The 22,052-nt window shown below is 46.0% G+C and overlaps 1 protein-coding gene across 1 annotated transcript in view; it reads right to left on the bottom strand.

Moving 5' to 3' along the window:
- The window catches only part of LOC139248267 (uncharacterized), a 151,527-nt gene that overhangs the window by 82,879 nt on the left and 46,596 nt on the right, over positions 1 to 22,052 (bottom strand). The window contains exon 4 of the mRNA XM_070872075.1: positions 13,162 to 13,300. Coding sequence (XP_070728176.1) covers positions 13,162 to 13,300 — 139 coding nt within the window. The remainder of the gene's footprint in view (positions 1 to 13,161; positions 13,301 to 22,052) is intronic.

Below are 22,052 nucleotides of genomic sequence, written 5' to 3'. Positions count from 1 at the left end.
AAAGATATAATGCAGAGCTGGGTGGGTGTTATTCCCTGAAATACATAGACTATAAATAATTAGCATAAAAACACCACCCAAAGGCAATAGTTGTGTGTTTAGCCTGCACTTGTGTAAGATCAAAGCACCATTATCTTTTTAACAGGAGTCATCAACAGGAATCAAACTGAGAGAATCAGTTGTATGGTCAAAAGACGATTTCTTAAAGCTTGTGTTGACTGACTATTACTGGGATTGAAATAGGACGCGACAATTAAAGGGAAGAACAATGACGACAGAGTGTTTGCTGTAATGTTTAAACTCAGAACCAAACATGACACTTTCCTAAACCTGGCAAACATTTGCAAACCCGACGGACACTGCACTCTGCGGAAAAAAACAAACCAATAAATAGAACACTAGAGGAAAATGTCAGTGCATTTTAGGGCCTAAAATTGCGGTCGGAGGCTTCCTTCGAACGAATGGTCCGACCCAAAACAAATCTATGAAAATACCTGTTGGTCCCGAAGGAACGTAGAATCCAGGTCGGAGGCCTAGATTTGCTGAGCAGCGTATGGGAAGTTGTCTTTCCGGTACAAGCTGGGGTCACATGGGCCTGGACCACCAATTACTATGCAGTATTCTCGTTGATAATAATGGGAACATTACATGATTACATTAATTTTTCTATGTTTTAAAAGTGTTGGGCTCATAAAAGTAAGCTATGCGCCTGCTTTTACCAGGCGTAAAAATGTTTGAAGGACATTCGCTGGGCATCATAGCCCAATTTCTCCCGCACGAATGTCTTTCTCCCAGGGATGCGTAGAATCTCTCTGCGAGGCCTCGCCGGAAGCATGCGCACTTCGCACGAACCTGGAGAGGCTGCAATTTCTGTCCCTGCAAGTTAACACTGTAAAAACTGCTGGCTGTGAATCAGATCTTTCAAAATACCACAAGAGGGCGACATTCCTCTCCATTTGACAAATGGCAGCCGACTAAAAGTTGAGCTGAAGTTGCAGAAATATATTTTATACAGGAGTTCTTAAACTTCTGAAGATAAGCTGTCAAAGAGATTTCATTTGGCTGGAATATTTTGTTACCAACTTCTGTAACTTATTCTTTTAAATATAAACAGCAACAAGAACCAAGAATATGTTGTTGCAGCGGTCAGAACAGAACTGTACCACCCATATTTTTTGCTCTTAAATTAGCGCCATTTTACTTTTCTGGTACAATCTTCTCTCCGAAGAGCTGGCAGGTAATCAATATTGTGTTGTAGATTTAGATTTAATTATGTTTTTAACTCAATTGAATTTCAAATGTTTGTCTTATAACGTTCCTGTGAAGCGCCTTGGGTCGTTTTATTACAGTAAAAGGTGCTATATAAATATGAGTTGTTCTCTCTATTTCTGATCATGCAGGTTTGGGACCAGTGGCTATTGAGTGGAATGCAGAGCCAGCAACTCCAGTGCTGCTGCACCACTCGCTACTTGGGTCAAATTAAACTCTGTGTGCAAATAGTGTCATGGGATCTTTAATGACCATCATAAAGGGCAGACAAGGCCTCGGTCCAAAGTCCATTCCGAAAGACTGCCTACCCGACAGTACAGTGCTCCCTCAGTACTGATCCTCCGACAGTTCGGTGCTCCCTCAGTACTGATCCTCCGACAGTTCGGTGCTCCCTCAGTACTGATCCTCCGACAGTTCGGTGCTCCCTCATTACTGACCCTCCGACAGTGCAGCACTCCCTCAGTACTGATCCTCCGACAGTTCGGTGCTCCCTCATTACTGACCCTCCGACAGTGCAGCACTCCCTCAGTACTGATCCTCCGACAGTTCAGTGCTCCCTCAGTACTGATCCTCCGACAGTTCGGTGCTCCCTCAGTACTGATCCTCCGACAGTGCAGCACTCCCTCATTACTGACCCTCCGACAGTGCAGCACTCCCTCAGTACTGACCCTCCGACAGTGCAGCACTCCCTCAGTACTGACCCTCCGACAGTGCAGCACTCCCTCAGTACTGATCCTCCGACAGTTCGGTGCTCCCTCAGTACTGACCCTCCGACAGTGAAGCACTCCCTCAGTACTGACCCTCCGACAGTGCAGCACTCCCTCAGTACTGACCCTCTGACAGTGCAGCACTCCCTCAGTACTGACCCTCTGACAGTGCAGCACTCCCTCAGTACTGACCCTCCGACAGTGCAGCACTCCCTCAGTACTGACCCTCTGACAGTGCAGCACTCCCTCAGTACTGACCCTCCGACAGTGCAGCACTCCTTCAGTACTGACCTTCCGACAGTGCAGTGTTCCCTCGGTACTGCCGCTCCGACAGTACAGTGCTCCCTCAGTACTGATCCTCCGACAGTTCGGTGCTCCCTCAGTACTGATCCTCCGACAGTGAAGCACTCTCTCAGTACTGACCCTCCGACAGTGCGGTGCTTCCTCAGTACTGACCCTCCAACAGTGCAGCACTCCCTCAGTACTGTCCCTCTGACAGTGCAGTGCTCCCTCAGTACTGTCCCTCTGACAGTGCAGCACTTTTCCTCAGTACTGCCCCTCCGACAGTGCAGTGCTCCCTCAGTACTGCCCCTCCAACAGTGCAGCACTCCCTCAGTACTGACCTTCCGACAGTGCAGCACTTCCTCAGTACTGCCCCTCCGACAGTGCAGTGCTCCCTCAGTACTGCCCCTCCAACAGTGCAGCATTCCCTCAGTACTGACCTTCCGACAGTGCGGTGCTCCCTCAATACTGTCCCTCTGACAGTGCAATGCTCCCTCAGTACTGCCCCTCTGACAGTGCAGTGCTCCCTCAGTACTGCCCCTCTGACAGTGTAGCCCTCGCTCAGTACTGTCCCTCTGACAGTGCGGTGCTCCCTCAGTACTGTCCCTCTGACAGTGCAATGCTCCCTCAGTACTGCCCCTCCGACAGTGCAGTGCTCCCTCAGTACTGCCCCTCCAACAGTGCAGCATTCCCTCAGTACTGCCCCTCTGACAGTGCAATGCTCCCTCAGTACTGCCCCTCTGACAGTGCAGTGCTCCCTCAGTACTGCCCCTCTGACAGTGTAGCCCTCGCTCAGTACTGCACCGGGAGTGTCAGCCTGGATTTTGTGCTCTAGTCTCTGGAGTGAGACTTGAACCCACAACCTTCCCACTTAGAGGTGAGAGTGCTACCCACTGAGCCACGGCTTATATAATCCCATTTGAAGATAACTGATGTGAGGGTGCAATTGAATAACAGTGATCTAACCCCTGTCCCTATTTTCACATTTTTTCTTTGTGGGAGGCTCATCAATCCTCAAGTAAGGTCTCTCCCATTCAGGGGCCTTGTACTAGTTTCACATCCCACCATCCACCTGCTGTACAACCCGCAAATCCCATGGCCAGCATCAAGGGGCTCTCCAAGTTGCATGATTTGGGTCTTTTGCCGCTGTCCATTTGTAGACGGGTGACTCAATCTGAACCATGGCTTTCCTAGAAGGCAAGTATATCCGCTTACATAAACATAAGAAATAGGAGCAGGAGTAGGCAATTTGGCCCACTTGGCTCCGCCATTCAATAAGATAACTGATCTGATCCTGGCCTCAACTCCACTTCCCCGCCCTCTCCCCATAACCCTTGACTCCTTTATCATTCAAAAATCTGTCTATCTGTGCCTTAAATATATTCAATGACCCAGCCTCCACAAAAATTCACGACCCTCTGAGAGAAGAAATTCCTCTTTTCCATTTTGAATGGGTGACTCCTTATTCTGAAACTATGCCCCCTAGTTCTAGATACCCCCCTAGGGGAAACATCCTCTCTGCATCTACCCTGTCAAGCCCCCATAGAATCTTATATGTTTCAATAAGATCACCTCTCAGTCTTCTAAACGTCAATGAGTATCGGTCCAACCGACTCAACCTTTCTTCATATAACAACCTCTCATCTCCGGAATCAACCTCGTGAACCTTCTCTGAACAGCCTCCAATGCAAGTATATCCTTCCTTAAATACGGAGACTAAAACTGTACACTGTACTCCAGGTGTGGCCTCACCAATACCCTGTACACTTGTAGCAGGGTTTCCCTACTTTTATACTCCATCCCCCTTGCAATAAAGGCCAACATTCCATTTGCTTTACTAATTACTTGCTGTAACTGCATACTAACTTTTCGTGTTTCATGTACAAGGAATCCCAGGTCCCTCTGTATTGCAGCACTTTGTAATCTCTCGCCATTTAAGTAATAATTTGCTTATTTATTTGGTGAGGTCTTTAAGATAAAGATTCAGTGTTAGATTAGCTCAGTTGTTAGAATTCGCCCATCTGAGTCAGAAGCTCGTGGGTTGAAGCCCTGCTTCAGGATTTTAGTATGTAATCTAGGCTGCCATCACAGTGCAGTACTGAGGGAGTGCTGCGCTGTCACAAGTCTCATCTTTTGGATGAGATTGCCTGACTCCAACCCTGCCTCAGCCCATCTGCTGCTGAAACCCTCATCCATGCCTTTGTTACCTCTAGACTCAACTGTTCCAAATCTCTCCTGGCTGGCCTTCCACCTTTCACCCCACATAAGATTGTGCTCAGCCTGAACTCTGCTGCCCATGTCCTAACTCACACCAAGTTCTATTCACCCATCACGACTGTGCTCGCAGACCTCCATTCGCTCTTGGTCTGGCAACGCCTCGATTTCAAAATTCTCATCCTGGTTTTTAAATCCCTTTTCGGTCTCGCCCCTCCCTATCGCTGTAATCTCCTACAGCCCCTCCCTATCTCTGTAATCTCCTCCTGCTCTTCCCTATCTCTGTAATCTCCTCCAGCCCCTCCCTATCTCTGTAATCTCCTCCAGCCCCTCCCTATCTCTCTAATCTCCTCCAGCCCCTCCCTATCTCTGTAATCTCCTCCAGCCCCTCTCTATCTCTCTAATCTCCTCCAGCCCCTCCCTATCTCTCTAGTCACCTCCAGCCCCTCCCTATCTCTCTAATCTCCTCCAGCCCCTCCCTATCTCTCTAATCTCCTCCAGCCCCTCCCTATCTCTCTAATCTCCTCCAGCCCCATAAGCCTTCACGATCGCTCCGCTCCTCCAATTCTGGCATCTTGCGTATTGCCGATTTTAATCACTCCACCATTGGCAGTCGTGCTTTTAGTTACCTGGGCCCTAAGCTCTGGAATTCCCTCCCTAAACCTCAGTCACTTTTTCCTCCTTTATGACGCTCCTTTATGTGGCTCGGTGTCAAATATTGGATTTCGAGTGGCTGCAAAACATTCTGGAGGGAGAGGGTGAACAGCCAGAGGTCGTGGTCCATATTGGTACCAATGACATAGATAGAAAGAGGGATGAGGTCCTGCAGGCAGAGTTTAGGGTGCTGGGAGAGAAATTGTCAGGTCCCTCATTGAAACTCTTGTGAACTCATCTATTTTTGGTGTGGAAGCAGGTCAGGACTGCCTAATACTACTATAATAAAAAGCAGGACCCCAAAGGTAGTAATCTCCAGGTTATTGCCAGTGCCACGTGCTAATGAGTACAGAAATAGGAGGATCGAAAAGATGAACGTGTGGCTGGAGAGATGGTGCAGGTGGGAGGGCTTTAGATTTCTGAGACATTGGGATAATTTCTGGGGGAGGTGGGACCTGTACAAGCTGGACGGGTTGTACCTCAACAGAGCCGGGACCAATATCCTCACCGGAGGGGGGGGGGGGGGGGGCAGGGGGGGGGTATGCTAGTACTGCTGGGGAGGGTTTACACTAGCAAGGGGATGGGAACCTGAGAACAGATTCAGAGGGGAAAGAAGCAAAGCTGGAACTGGGCAGCAGAAAAGTAGAAAGTGAATTTCGAAGACAGAGGAAACAAGGGCAGATGAGCTGAGAGCACAGAGACACTTGGGAGTGCGATATTATAGCCATTACTGAGACAGGATATACATACTTATGACAGATACCAAGAACTCAATGCTGCAGACACTCCAGAGGAGTATAAGAAGTGCAGGGGTTCAATTAAAAAATATATCAGGAAAGCAAAGAGCGAGCATGAAAGAATGTTGGCAAGTAAAATCAGGGAAAACCAAAAGATTTTTTATAAATACATTAAGAGCAAGAGGATAACTAGAGAAAGAGTGGGGCCTATTAGAGACCATAAAGGAAATCTGTGTGTGGTTGCAGAAGACGTGGGTATTAATGAATAGTTTGCATCTATTTTCACAAAAGAGAGGGGGATGCAGACGTTGCAATGAGGGAGGAGGAGTGTGAAATATTAGATGAGACAAACATAGTGAGAAAGGAAGTCTTAAGGGGCTTAGCAGTTTTGAAAGTAGATAAATGTATCTCAGGCTGTTAAGAGAAGCAAAAGAGAAAATAGCAGAGGCTCTCACCATCATTTCCCAGTACTCTCTGGCTTCAGGTGTGGTGCCGGAGGACTGGAGGACTGCTAATGTGGTACCTTTGTTTAAAAAGGGAGAAAAGGATAGACCGAGTAACTACAGGTTAGTCAGCCTAACCTCAGTGGTGGGAAAATTAGTGGAAAAAATCCTGAGGCACAGGATAAATCTTCATTTAGAAAGACACGACGAAGGGTCGTCGAACTGAAACGTTAACTCTGTTTTTCTCTCCACAGATGCTGCCTGACCCACTGAGATTTCCAGCATTTTCTGTTTTTATTTCAGATTCCAGCATCCGCAGTATCTTGCTTTTGGATTAATCAGGGACAGTCAGCATGGATTTGCGAAATGAAGATCGTGTCTGACTAACCTGATTGAATTTTTTGAGGCGGTAACAAGGAGGGTCGATGAGGGCAGTGCGTTTGATGTCGTGTATATGGATTTTAGCAAAGCTTTTGATAAGGTCCCACATGGCAGACTGGTCACGAAAGTAAAAATGGCAAGTTGGATCCAAAATTAGCTCAGAGTCAGGTTGATGGGTGTTTTTGTGACTGGAAGGCTGTATCCAGTGGGGTTCCACAGGGCTCAGTGCTGGGTCCCTTGATTTTTGTGCTATATATCAATGACTTGGACTTGAATATTGGGGAGTATGGTTAAGAAGTTTGCAGATGACACGAAAATAGGCTGTGTGGTAGATAATGAAGAAGAAAGCTGTGGTCTGCAAGAAGATATCAATGTACTGGTCAGGTGGGCGGAACAGTGGCAAATGGAATTCAATCTGGAGAAGTGTGAGGTAATGCTTTGGGGAGGGCTAACAAGGCAAGGGAATACACATTAAATGGTACGACACTGAAAAGTGTAGAGGAATAAAGGGATCTTGGAATGCAGGTCCACAGATCCCTGAAGTAGCAGGCCAGGTAGATAAGGTGGTTAAGAAGGCATATGGAATACTTGCCTTTATTAGTCAAGGCATGGAATACAAGAGCAAGGAGTTATGCTTGAACTGTATAAAACACTAGTTAGGCCGCAGCTGGAGTACTGTGTGCAGTTCTGGACACCACATTACAGGAAAGATGTGATTGCACTGGAAAGGGTGCAGAGGAGATTTTCAAGAATGTTGCCTGGACTGGAGAATTTTGGATATGTGGAAAAATTGGAGATGCTGGGTCTGTTTTCTTTGGAACAGAGAAGGCTAAGGGGAGACCTGATTGAGGTTTATAAAATTATGAGCAGACTGGATAGAGTGGATAGGAAGGACCTGTTTCCCTTGGCAGAGGGATCAACAACCAGGGGGCATAGATTTAAAGTAATTGAGGGGAGGTTTAGAGAAGATAGATGGGGAAATTTCTTCACCCAGAGAGGGATCTGGAACTCACTGCCTGAAAGGGTGGTAGAGGCAGAAACCCTCACCACATTTTAAAAAATACTTGGATGTGCACTTGACGTGCCATAACCCACAGAGTTACGGACCAAGAGCTGGAAAGTGGGATTAGGCTGGATAGCTCTTGGTCGGCCGGCGCAGACACGATGGGCCGAATGGCCTCCTTCCATGTGTAAATTTCTATGAATGCCCTTGAGAAGTGTCTTGGGATGTTTGGCTACATTAAAAGGCATTATATAAATGTAATTTCTATGATTCTATAACATGAGAAAAGGTTTAGGGCAAGACTGATTCTGTAGGAGAGGGTGATGTATCTATGGACACCCCACCAGCTAGTCCGCAAGGTTGCTGTCAGTATGGCAGGAGCTGAGACTGCATTGCTGCTTGGCAAGATCTGATGGCATGAAAAGCGAGAGGTTTTGCTGTTAGATTGCTATGTAGCAGACGTTGGTGGACGCACTTACATTGCTGATAATGCCCAATTAATTCTGAACATGGAGCCCAAAGTATCCCTTGAGAAAGGCTATTTTAATCTTGTACGGTTTCTATTCAATGCTGACTGATCTATGCAATAAAAGAAAGAAAGCAGGCAGCCATACCAGACTTGAACATACAAGTAATGGCCAGCTCAGTGCAGAATTTCACTCCAACTCAAAACTAATTGGATAAGCCCAGCTTTAATTGACAAAGTGATGGATTTTAGGTAACAAACTGTAATTGGATACTGGACAGACACAAACCCATTTAACTGTGCAAATCTGTACCAGTGGTAAGAAAATACAACAACATTAACTTTCAAGCTGACAGAGGATGCAAAATGGAAATTAATAAATGTGTATTTTTTGCTGATGTGTTTATTGCCCAAAGAAAACGTGCTTTTTCTCCGCTCGATCGATTTTATCAATTTCATTTTTTTTTAAACTCACTCGTGTGGATAAGAACATAAGAATTAGGAGCAAGAGTAGGCCATTCGGCCCCTCGAGCCTGCTCCGCCATTTAATAAGACCATGGCTGATCATCGACCACAACACCATTTTCCTGCACTATCCCCATATCCCTTGATTCCCTTAATATCCAAAATTCTATCGATCTCTGTCTTGAATATACTCCAAGAGTGAGCCTCCACAGCCCTCTGGGGTAGAGAATTCCAAAGATTCCCCACCCTCTGAGTGAAGAAGTTTCTCCTCATCTCAGTCCTAAATGGCCGACTCCTCATTCTGGGACTATGACTCCTGGTTCCAGACTCCCCAGCCAGAGGAAACATAGAAACATAGAAACATAGAAAATAGGTGCAGGAGTAGGCCATTCGGCCCTTCTAGCCTGCACCGCCATTCAATGAGTTCATGGCTGAACATGCAACTTCAGTACCCCATTCCTGCTTTCTCGCCATACCCCTTGATCCCCCTAGTAGTAAGGACTTCATCTAACTCCTTTTTGAATATATTTAGTGAATTGGCCTCAACAACTTTCTGTGGTAGAGAATTCCACAGGTTCACCACTCTCTGGGTGAAGAAGTTCCTCCTCATCTCGGTCCTAAATGGCTTACCCCTTATCCTTAGACTGTGTCCCCTGGTTCTGGACTTCCCCAACATTGGGAACATTCTTCCTGCATCTAACCTGTCCAAACCCATCAGAATTTTAAACGTTTCTATGAGGTCCCCTCTCATTCTTCTGAACTCCAGTGAATACAAGCCCAGTTGATCCAGTTTTTCTTGATAGGTCAGTCCCGCCATCCCGGGAATCAGTCTGGTGAACCTTCGCTGCACTCCCTCAATAGCAAGAATGTCCTTCCTCAGGTTAGGAGACCAAAACTGTACACAATACTCCAGGTGTGGCCTCACCAAGGCCCTGTACAACTGTAGTAACACCTCCCTGCCCCTGTACTCAAATCCCCTCGCTATGAAGGCCAACATGTCATTTGCTTTCCTAACCGCCTGCTGTACCTGCATGCCAACCTTCAATGACTGATGTACCATGACACCCAGGTCTCTTTGCACCTCCCCTTTTCCTAATCTGTCACCATTCAGATAATAGTCTGTCTCTCTGTTTTTACCACCAAAGTGGATAACCTCACATTTATCCACATTATACTTAATCTGCCATGCATTTGCCCACTCACCTAACCTATCCAAGTCGCTCTGCAGCCTCATAGCATCCTCCTCGCAGCTCACACTGCCACCCAACTTAGTGTCATCCGCAAATTTGGAGATACTACATTTAATCCCCTCATCTAAATCATTAATGTACAGTATAAACAGCTGGGGCCCCAGCACAGAACCTTGCGGTACCCCACTAGTCACTGCCTGCCATTCTGAATTCTCCCTGCATCTACCTTGTCAAGCCCTGTAAGAATTTTGTATGTTTCAATGAGATCACCTCTCATTCTTCTCAACACTAGAGAATATAGGCCTAGTCTCTCAATCTCTCCTCATAGGACATTCCCCCGCATCCCAGGAATCAGTCTGGTGAACCTTCGTTGCACTCCCTCTATGGTAAGTATATCCTTCCTTCGATAAGGAGAACAAAACTGTGCACAATACTCCAGGTGTGGTCTCACTAGGGCCCTATATAATTGCAGTAAGATGACTTGGGGTAGCAATTCCACCCCCACCCCCCCGCTCGAAACGGGGCTCACGTACACCATTTGAATGATTTTCAGGTCGCCTCTTGAATGACATTCGGCTCTTTGTTTTTTTTCTCCCTTGGATCCGGAAGTTGCTCTTAATGGGGGCGGTGACAACAGTTGAGGGACAGAAGTTGGGAGCGGTGCAAAGTGACTGCCGCGATGATGTCATCACGGCGCCACATCACCACAGCTCTGCCCTTCACTTAAAGGGGAGAGCCTTCGCGATTTTAAAACTGGCCCACTGGGCCACCAGGGAGGGTTTCGGCCTGTTGGCGGCCCGCCCGAACTCAGGGGCATAAAACCATGGCAGCAGCCGCAGTGCGCCCTCCCCTGTAACGGAAGCCACATCGCCGTTGCTGAAGGCCACAGCCTCACTGGACCACTGGGAAAAACAGGTTTTGGCACCGCCAGGCGGGCCGAAGTTTTTCAAAGAGGAATGTCGCCGTCGAGGTGTGAGATTGGCGGAGCACACGGTGATGACTGCTTAAGACGGATCAGCAGCAGTGGAGCGGTAGTGGCGGGGGGGGATTGGGGTACCACCAGGAAAACTTAGGAGGGCAATTAGGCTATCAACGGCCATTCCTTAAAAAGTCAGCGGCCACTCCACTTCGCAGCATAGTCGCTGATTTGCGGTGGTAACAGGCCTTAAGGAGAGGGGTAATTTTGGCCCCCTTACTCTTGTACTCAAATCCTATTGTAATAAAGGCCAAATTACCTTTTGCTTTCTTAATTGCTTGCTGTACCTGCATGTTAACTTTCAGTGATTCGTGTACAAGGCCACCCAGGTCCCTCTGAACACCAACATTTCCCAATCTCTCACCATTTAAAAAATACTCTGCTTTTCTATTTTTCCTACCAAAGTGGATAACTTCACATTTCTCCATAGTACCATTTGCCACGTTCTTGTCCACTCACTTAGCCTGCCTATAAACTCTTGAAGTCTCTTTGCATCCTCCTCACAACTTACATATCTACCTAGCTTTGTGTCATCAGCAAACTTGGATATATTACATTTGGTCCCCTCATCCAAATCATTGATATAGATTGTGACTAGCTGGGACCCAAACACCGATCCTTGCGGCACTCCACGAGTTACAGCCTGCCAACCCGAAAATGACCCATTTGTTCCTACTCTCAGCTTTCTGTCCGTTAACCAATCCTCAATCCGTGCTAGAATATTACCTCCAATCCCATGAGCCCTAGTTTAATAACCTCTTGTGTGGCACCTTATCGAATGCCTTCTGAAAATCAAAATACACCACTTCCACTGGTTTCCCCTTATCTATTCTGCTAGTTACAACCTCAAAAAACTCTAACAGATTGGTCAAACATGATTTCCCTTTCATAAATCCGTGTTGACTCTGCCCAATCCTATTATTATTTTCTAAGTGCCCTGTTACCACAACCTTAATAATAGATTCGAGCATTTTCCCTAAAGCTGATGTCAGGCTAACTGGTCTGTAAGTTCCCTGTTTTCTCTCTCCGTCCTTTCTTAAATAGCGGGGTTATATTAGCTACCTTCCAATCTGTGGGAACCATTCTAGAATCGATGGAACTTTGGAAGATGACAACCAGTGCATCCACTATCTCTATAGCCACTTCTTTCAAATGTCTAGGATGTAGGCCATCAGGTCCAGGAGATTTATCAGCTTTCAGTCCTATTAAGTTCTCCAGTACTATTTTTTTTACTAATACTAATTTCTTTCAGTTCCTCATTCTCGCGAGATCCTTGGTTCTCCACTAGTTACAGAATTTTTTAATGTCTTTTTCCGTGAAGACAGACACAAAGCATTTGTTTAATTTCTCTGCGATTTCCTTATTCCTCATTCTAATTTCTCCTGTCTCAGCCTGTAAGGGACCCACATTTACTTTCGTTAATCTTTTCCTTTTTACATACATATAGAAACTTTTACTTTCTGTTTTTATGTCTCTCGCTAGTTTACTCTCTTATTCTATTTTCCCTTTCTTTATCAAAAAGACAGATCAAAATTAAATAGTCCCACTAATGATCCAATATACTGATATTTTAAGTTTCCCCTTTCAGATCAACTAGCCCTAAAAATAAGGGTACAATTCATGAGGCATATAAAGCTATTAAACTACAAACAAACTTAACCAAGGAACATTAGTTCCACTGCGAGTGGATTCTTACCTTTTAAATAATGCCTGCGCTAAAATTCAATTTTTGACTTGAGTAACATTGCTGCTACACATAATTGGGATGTAATTAGCAGTAAAGACTATATCAAGTCTTGATATAGCTCCACAATAATACTGCAAATGCTAACACCCATTAGTGCATTGCCTTGGAAACGGAAGGTTTTGTGAAGTAAAAACTCCAGCTATTTTCATTCTTGAATCAATGTCCAAAGATGGATGCTCTGGCATTCGTCAATTCTACCGTTCACTATTTTTTTTCTCCTGTCTAGATGATAATTTATTCACAGATTTAAAAAAAAATGAAAATCCCAGCACAGCTCACATTCACACGATTATATTTCTCAGCCTGTCACATACCACGCTGGCAGACACAATTACACTGGATTTGTTTTACAACTCCCCTCAAATTCTCTCTCAATTAACGGCCATCCATTTTTACACCCCAGTTTCAAATTGTGCAGATAAGTGCTGATTTCGTCATTAACATATGTGGCGAGCCTGGTGTTTCTATGGAAATCCGCTTTGACTAAGTGAATAAACAATTGTGTAACAACAGCTTTGGAGACCAATGACATCACTCTTGCCACCACACAGATTTACAACGCTCAAGAATTTGAGACATTCGGTAAGAAATGCATTCTGGCATGTGCACATAAAATTGATAGCTTACCTGTCTCCTCATAAAATCCTCAGAAATATTCTCCCCCGTGACTGGTGGCTGCATCAGCCCTGCGATTAATAGCATTCTATTTAAACCAATAGCAGCAGAGAACTGCAGTGTTTGATGATAGGAGATCAGTTCTTTATACCTGGAAGAAAGGTAAACAAGATAAGAAAGGAATCTAACTGAGATTCATCGTGGTGAGGACATTAAAGATGACTCAGAACAACTTGGTTTTCCAGTTTTGGCAGTAAGCAATGACATGGGTTAAATGGAAGGCAAGTTCTCTCCACTCTGTTCAACATGCATTTTGTTATTTTTCTACTCCAACTGTCTCCTTACCCTTTCTCCCCTGGCACATACCAAGGGATGGTTGCAAGTGCCATTCAGGGCCCCATCGCCAGCTGGGTCTCTTGCATGCATGTGCTTGAACAATGACTGCAGATTCGCAGAGTTAAATCCTCTCCTGTCCTTACATACACAGGGATGACTGGTTACTGGTCAAGAATGGGAACCCTGGTCCATTTCTCCCTGGCCTTCGTAAGGGATCGAGGCTGATTGCAGCTCTTCCATGTTTTGCCCAGGTGAGATCATCAAACTTACCATGGAGCAGCCATCAAACCTGCTACTGTTAGGTCGAGTGTCATGACATGGCGATGCCATCTGGGCAAGAGGCATTGTGGGAAAGAAAGAGCCCCAACCAGTGCTAATATTTCCAGTCATCAAATCAACTATGCTTGTGACCAAAATGAAGGGCCTATATGGTGGCAAATCAAGCTTCACTGAGCATCACTGAGCCTCACAGAACCTTACGGAGCATCACAGAGCCTCACGGAGCATCACAGAGCATCACATAGAAACATAGAAACATAGAAAATAGGTGCAGGAGTAGGCCATTCGGCCCTTCTAGCCTGCACCGCCATTCAATGAGTTCATGGCTGAACATTCAACTTCAGTACCCCATTCCTGCTTTCTCTCCATACCCCTTGATCCCCCTAGCAGTAAGGACCTCATCTAACTCCTTTTTGAATATATTTAGTGAATTGGCCTCAACAACTTTCTGTGGTAGAGAATTCCACAGGTTCACCACTCTCTGGGTGAAGAAGTTCCTCCGCATCTCGGTCCTAAATGGCTTACCCCTTATCCTTAGACTGTGACCCCTGGTTCTGGACTTCCCCAACATTGGGAACATTCTTCCTGCATCTAACCTGTCTAACCCCGTCAGAATTTTATATGTTTCTATGAGGTCCCCTCTCATTCTTCTGAACTCCAGTGAATACAAGCCCAGTTGATCCAGTCTTTCTTGATAGGTCAGTCCCGCCATCCCGGGAATCAGTCTGGTGAACCTTCGCTGCACTCCCTCAATAGCAAGAATGTCCTTCCTCAGGTTAGGAGACCAAAACTGTACACAATACTCCAGGTGTGGCCTCACCAATGCCCTGTACAACTGTAGCAACACCTCCCTGCCCCTGTACTCAAATCCCCTTGCTATGAAGGCCAACATGCCATTTGCTTTCTTAACCGCCTGCTGCACCTGCATGCCAACCTTCAATGACTGATGTACCATGACACCCAGGTCTCTTTGCACCTCCCCTTTTCCTAATCTGTCACCATTCAGATAATAGTCTGTCTCTCTGTTTTTACCACCAAAGTGGATAACCTCACATTTATCCACATTATACTTCATCTGCCATGCATTTGCCCACTCACCTAACCTATCCAAGTCGCTCTGCAGCCTCACAGCATCCTCCTCGCAGCTCACACTGCCACCCAACTTAGTGTCATCCGCAAATTTGGAGATACTACATTTAATCCCCTCATCTAAATCATTAATGTACAGTGTAAACAGCTGGGGCCCCAGCACAGAACCTTGCGGTACCCCACTAGTCACTGCCTGCCATTCTGAAAAGTACCCATTTACTCCTACTCTTTGCTTCCTGTCTGACAACCAGTTCTCAATCCATGTCAGTACACTACCCCCAATCCCATGTGCTCTAACTTTGCACATCAATCTCTTGTGTGGGACCTTGTCGAACGCCTTCTGAAAGTCCAAATATACCACATCAACTGGTTCTCCCTTATCCACTCTACTGGAAACATCCTCAAAAAATTCCAGAAGATTTGTCAAGCATGATTTCCCTTTCACAAATCCATGCTGACTTGGACCTATCATGTCACCTCTTTCCAAATGCACTGCTATGACATCCTTAATAATTGATTCCATCATTTTACCCACTACCGATGTCAGGCTGACCGGTCTATAATTCCCTGTTTTCTCTCTCCCTCCTTTTTTAAAAAGTGGGGTTACATTGGCTACCCTCCACTCCATAGGAACTGATCCAGAGTCAATGGAATGTTGGAAAATGACTGTCAACGCATCCACTATTTCCAAGGCCACCTCCTTAAGTACTCTGGGATGCAGTCCATCAGGCCCTGGGGATTTATCGGCCTTCAATCCCATCAATTTCCCCAACACAATTTCCCGGCTAATAAGGATTTCCCTCAGTTCCTCCTCCTTACTAGACCCCCCGACCCCTTTTATAACCGGAAGGTTGTTCGTGTCCTCCTTCGTGAATACCGAACCAAAGTACTTGTTCAATTGGTCCGCCATTTCTTTGTTCCCCGTTATGACTTCCCCTGATTCTGACTGCAGGGGACCTACATTTGTCTTTACTAACCTTTTTCTCTTTACATATCTATAGAAACTTTTGCAATCCGTCTTAATGTTCCCTGCAAGCTTCTTCTCATACTCTATTTTCCCTGCCCTAATCAAACCCTTTGTCCTCCTCTGCTGAGTTCTAAATTTCTCCCAGTCCCCAGGTTCGCTGCTATTTCTGGCCAATTTGTATGCCACTTCCTTGGCTTTAATACTATCCCTGATTTCCCTTGATAGCCACGGTTGAGCCACCTTCCCTTTTTTATTTCTATGCCAGACAGGAATGTACAATTGTTGTAGTTCATCCATGCGGTCTCTAAATGTCTGCCATTGCCCATCCACAGTCAACCCCTTAAGTATCATTCGCCAATCCATCTCAGCCAATTCACGCCTCATACCTTCAAAGTTAGCCTTCTTTAAGTTCTGGGCCATGGTCTCTGAATTAACTGTTTCATTCTCCATCCTAATGCAGAATTCCACCATATTATGGTCACTCTTCCCCAAGGGGCCTCGCACAACGAGATTGCTAATTAATCCTTTCTCATTACATAACACCCAGTCTAAGATGGCCTCCCCCCTAGTTGGTTCCTCGACATATTGGTCTAAAAAACCATCCCTTATGCACTCACACGGAGCATCACAGAGCATCATGGAGCCTCACGGAGCCTCACGGAGCATCACTGAACATCACAGAGCATCACAGAGCATCACGGAGCCTCATGGAGCCTCATGGAGCATCACTGAACATCAGGGAACATCACGGAGCCTCACTGAGCATCACAGAGCATCACTGAGCATCAGGGAACATCACGGAGCCTCACTGAGCATTATGGAGCATCGTGAGCCTCACTGAACATCACTGAGCATCATTGAGCATTACTAGGGGTCTCACTGAGACTTGATTTTGACTCTGGCAGCAACCTGAGCTAAATGTCTCTCTCTTACCTTTTTCTTCAATGTTCTCATTTCCCACCTATGACCTTTGGTGTTGAAGTAATATGCACACTCCTCTGCCCTATCTAATATGCTTACAATCCATATGCTGCTAACGAGCAGCAAAGTTATGACCCCCTTTTGATAATGGGAAATTCAGTGTCAAACATAATCAGAGATCACACCACCATTAAATGGGAAACTGGCCAGATTTTCCCCATCTATGGAGTATCCAGCAATTTAGAATATGACAATCGATCTGAATAGAACACAGCAATGTTTTGCACAGCACTATCTTGGCCAGCTGTACGCCAACCATGCTACATCATATCACAGGCGCTGAGGTCATAGCCACCTGGAATTTGACCTAAAATTAGGATTGCTGTACTAATTGTCCTTGAGAAGGTGGTGGTGAGCCGCCTTCTTGAACCGCTGCAGTCCATGTGGTGAATGTATTCCCACAGTGCTGTTATGGAGGGAGTTCCAGGATTTTGACCCAGCGACGATGAAGGAACGTAGATATATTTCCAAGTCAGGATGGTGTGTGACTTGGAGAGGAACTTGCAGGTGATGGTGCTCCCACACGCCTGCTACCCTTGTCCTTCTGGGTGGTAGAGGCCATGGGTTTGGGGGGTGCTGCCGAAGAAATCTTGGCGAGTTGCTGCAGTGCATCTTGTAGATGGTACACACTGCAGCCAGGGGGCGCCGGTGGTGGAGGGAGTACCAATCAAGTGGGCTGCTTTGTTCTGGATGGTATCAAACTTCTTGAGTGTTGTTGGAGCTGCACTCATCCAGGCAAGTGGGGAGTATTACATCACACTCCTGACTTGTGCCTTGTAGATGATGGAAAGACTTTGGGGAGTCATGAGGTGAGACACTCACCGCAGAAAGCCACTGACCTGCTCTTGTTGCCACAGTATTTATGTGGCTGGTCCAGTTAAGTTTCTGGTCAATGGTGACTCCCAGGATGTTGATGGTGATGGGATTCGGCGATGGTAATGCCGTTGAATGTCAAGGGCAGTGGTTAGACTCTCGCTTGTTTGTGCAGCAATGGAAATTGTGATATTGGGCATTAAACTCTGCATCATGGTGGATTCCAACGGTGTGCTGATCGAGATGACCACACACTCCATGTTAAAATGATGGGCTCCAAGGTGTCTGCAAAGCCCTGTGCCAAGTTGGAGCTGGATGCCTGCAAGCAGCTTTTCTGATGAGCATGGATTGTAAATTGGATACAAGGTAAAAGCAGAGAAGATCTCCACAGGAAAGCCATTTCAATGTGTCAATGTGGTCACCTGTGTGTTACAGTAATAACATTCATGGCAAGAGTCGATTGCGGCAATAAACCAATTTCAGGCGGTTGACTGGCTGGGTGTTTTGTTTACATTGTCAGTCTGTCAGTATTTGTATGTACCTTTGATGTACCATGATTTATTGATTGAACTCGATATTCCATGTGTACTAAGTTCTGATTTTGTATAAGAGATGTGAGTGAAAACTGTTTTGAGCATACACTGTAATTGGGAGTGCATGTCTCAAAAGTAGGGAGCATGCACTGGTTTTGTGAAGTGCATGTCTCAGTAACTTTCATATTGGTTTTTGTGTAGTATGAAGTTTTAATAAAGACCTGATCCTGCCATTACTGCAACTGAGTGTGTGCATAATCTGACGTTTAAAGTAACTAAATGAAAAAAAGCAACAAAGCAGTCCAACAGCCTGGCACATCGAAGTCCTCATCTGACTCCTCTGCACCAGAACACATGTGCGACCGTGCCCTCTGGTGAGCTATCCTGGACTGGAGGGTAGCTAATGTAATACCACTTTTTAAGAAGTGAGGGTGAGAGAAAACGGAATTATAGACTGGTTAGCCTGACATCAGTAGTGGGGAAAATGCTGAAATCAATTATTAAAGATGTAATAGCAGCAGATTGGGAAAGCAGTGACAGGATCGGTCCAAGTCAGCATGGATTTATGAAAGGGAAATCATGCTTGACAAATCTTCTAGAATTTTTTGAGGGTGTAACGAGTAGAGTGGACAAGGGAGAACCAGTGGATGTGGTGTATTTGGACTTTCAAAAGGCTTTTGACAAGGTCCCACACAAGAGATTGGTGTGCAAAATTAAAGCACATGGTATTGGGGGTAATGTATTGACGTGGATAGAGAACTGGTTGGCAGACAGGAAGCAGAGAGTCAGGATAAACGGGTCCTTTTCAGAATGGCCGGCAGTGACTAGTGAGGTGCCGCAGGGCTCAGTGCTGGGACCCCAGCTATTTACAATATACAGCAATGATTTAGATGGAGATTGAGAGTAATACCTCCAAGTTTGCAGATGACACTAAGCTGGGTGGCGGTGTGAGCTGTGAGGAGGATGCTAAGAGGCTGCAGGGTGACTTGGACAGGTTAAGTGAATGGGCAAATGCATGGCAGATGCAGTATAACGTGGATAAATGTGATGTTATTCACTTTGGTGGCATAAACACGAAGGCAGAATATTATCTGAATGGCGGCAGATTAGGAAAAGGGGAGGTGCAACGAGACCTAGGTGTGATGGTACATCAGTCATTGAAGGTTGGCATGCAGGTGCAGCAGGCGGTGAAGAAGGCAAATGGCATGCTGGCCTTCATAGCTAGGGGATTTGAGTATAGGAGTAGGGAGGTCCTGCTGCAGCTGTACAGGGCCTTGGTGAGGCCTCACCTGGAATATTGTGTTCAGTTTTGGTCTCCTAATCTGCTATTGAGGTAGTGCAGCGAAGGTTCACCAGACTGATTCTCGGGATGGCAGGATTGACATATGAGGAGAGACTAGATTGACTGGAGTTTAGAAGAATGAGAGGGGATCTCATAGAAACATATAAAATTCTGACGGGACTGGACAGGTTAGATGCAGGAAGAATGTTCCTGATGTTGGGGGAGTCCAGAACCAGGGGTCACAGTCTAAGGTGTAAGCCATTTAGAACTGAGATGAGGAGAAACTTCTTTACTCACAGAGAGTTGTTAACTTGTAGAATTCTCTTCCGCAGAGAGTTGTTGATGCCAGTTCGTTAGGTATATTCAAGAGGGAGTTGGATATGGCCCTTATGGCTAAAGGGATCAAGGGGTATGGAGAGAAAGCAGGAAAGGGGAACTGAGGTGAATGATCAGCCATGATCTTATTGAATGGTAGTGCAGGCTCGAAGGGCTGAATGGCCTACTCCTGCACCTATTTTCTATGTTTCCCCTCACCCTGGCTCCTGCACTTGTGCCCGGTGTCTCACCACATGCAGATCCTTCCCCTATCCTAGCCTCTAAAGTACACGTACTGTCAGTGTCTGAGCTGGTGGCTGCAAGTGTAAGATCAAGTGATGGTGTCTCTTCATCGTCACTGCCTTATTCCCCTTCCTGCATTGACTGGGAAGGCTCCAGTTCTTGGAAATGAAAACGGGACAAGGGTTTGATTGTGGTAAGGGGAGAGTGTATTCTTACAGCATCTGAGTCTGAAGATGTGGGATGAGGGCGATGTGGATGAGAGGAGGAGGATTAGGTATGCAGATACCCTCATCATCGATCCCTCTAGCCCGCCAGTGCCCACGGTCTCAGTGATGCCCCTTCCCATGATGACCGGCGCTGTCTCCTCCATGGGGGTTAAAATATGCAGACGCTCTCATCCTCCTCCAGTTCTTTGCTGCTGTCTGTTGTTATTCACCACCTTCTCCTGCACAAAAGAGGGAAGTGTGTCAGTGAGTGTCCTGCAATATGTTTGGATGATGTGGCTGTCATGGTTGAATAGCTGCAGTGTGTGTGACCTGTGACTTGAGGGTACAAGGCTTGCAACAGTGTTTGTGAGAGTGAGGTAAAGTTTGTGAGAGTGAGGTAAAGCATGTGAATTGAAGTGCTGAGTACTGACTGTTGTAAATAGTGGGTTGCTGGGTGATGGGGTTTTAGTGAATTGAGCAGTGGATGAGGCTAGTGATGCAGTTGGTAGGATAAATAAATTCCAATTGGAGATAAACTCACTCACCCTGACATAGAAACAGAGAAAATAGGTGCAGGAGTAGGCCATTCGGCCCTTCGAGCCTGCACCACCATTCAATGAGTTCATGGCTGAACATGCAACTTCAGTACCCCATTCCTGCTTTCTCGCCATACCCCTTGATCCCCCTAGTAGTAAGGACTACATCTAACTCCTTTTTGAATATATTTAGTGAATTGGCCTCAACAACTTTCTGTGATAGAGAATTCCACAGGTTCACCACTCTCTGGGTGAAGAAGTTTATCCTCATCTCGGTCCTAAATGGCTTACCCCTTATCCTTAGACTGTGACCCCTGGTTCTGGACTTCCCCAACATTAATAAGAACATAAGAACATAAGAATTAGGAACAGGAGTAGGCCATCTAGCCCCTCGAGCCTGCTCCGCCACCCAACAAGATCATGGCTGATCTGGCCGTGGACTCAGCTCCACTTACACGCCCGCTCCCCATAGCCCTTAATTCCCTTATTGGTTAAAAATCTATCTATCTGTGATTTGAATATATTCAATGAGCTAGCCTCAACTGCTTCCTTGGGCAGAGAATTCCACAGATTCACAACCCTCTGGGAGAAGAAATTCTTTCTCAACTCGGTTTTAAATTGGCTCCCCCGTATTTTGAGGCTGTGCCCCCTAGTTCTAGTCTCCCCTACTAGTGGAAACAACCTCTCTGCCTCTATCTTGTCTATCCCTTTCATTATTTTAAATGTTTCTATAAGATCACCCCTCATCCTTCTGAACTCCAATGAGTAAAGACCCAGTCTACTCAATCTATCATCATAAGGTAACCCCCTCATCTCCGGAATCAGCCTAGTGAATCGTCTCTGTACCCCTTCCAAAGGTACTATATCCTTCCTTAAGTAAGGTGACCAAAACTGCACGCAGTACTCCAGGTGCGGCCTCACCAATACCCTGTACAGTTGCAGCAGGACCTCCCTGCTTTTGTACTCCATCCCTCTCGCAATGAAGGCCAACATTCCATTCGCCTTCCCGATTACCTGCTGCACCTGCAAACTAACTTTAGCCCCAGGTCCCTCTGCACTGCAGCATGTTGTAATTTCTCCCCATTCAAATAATATTCCCTTTTACTGTTTTTTCTCCCCGATGGTGGATGACCTCACATTTTCCGACATTGTATTTCATCTGCCAAACGCTTAACCCATTCACTTAACCGATCCAAATCTCTTTGCAGCCTCTCTGTGTCCTCTACACAACCCGCTTTCCCACTAATCTTTGTGCCATCTGCAAATTTTGTTGCACTACACTCTGTCCCCTCTTCCAGGTCATCTATGTATATTGTAAGCAGT

Source organism: Pristiophorus japonicus, chromosome 1, assembly GCF_044704955.1.
Source record: "Pristiophorus japonicus isolate sPriJap1 chromosome 1, sPriJap1.hap1, whole genome shotgun sequence".
NCBI lineage: Eukaryota > Metazoa > Chordata > Chondrichthyes > Pristiophoridae > Pristiophorus > Pristiophorus japonicus.
Note: the sequence above shows the minus strand (reverse complement) of the source record. Positions and strands in the feature narration are given on the sequence as shown.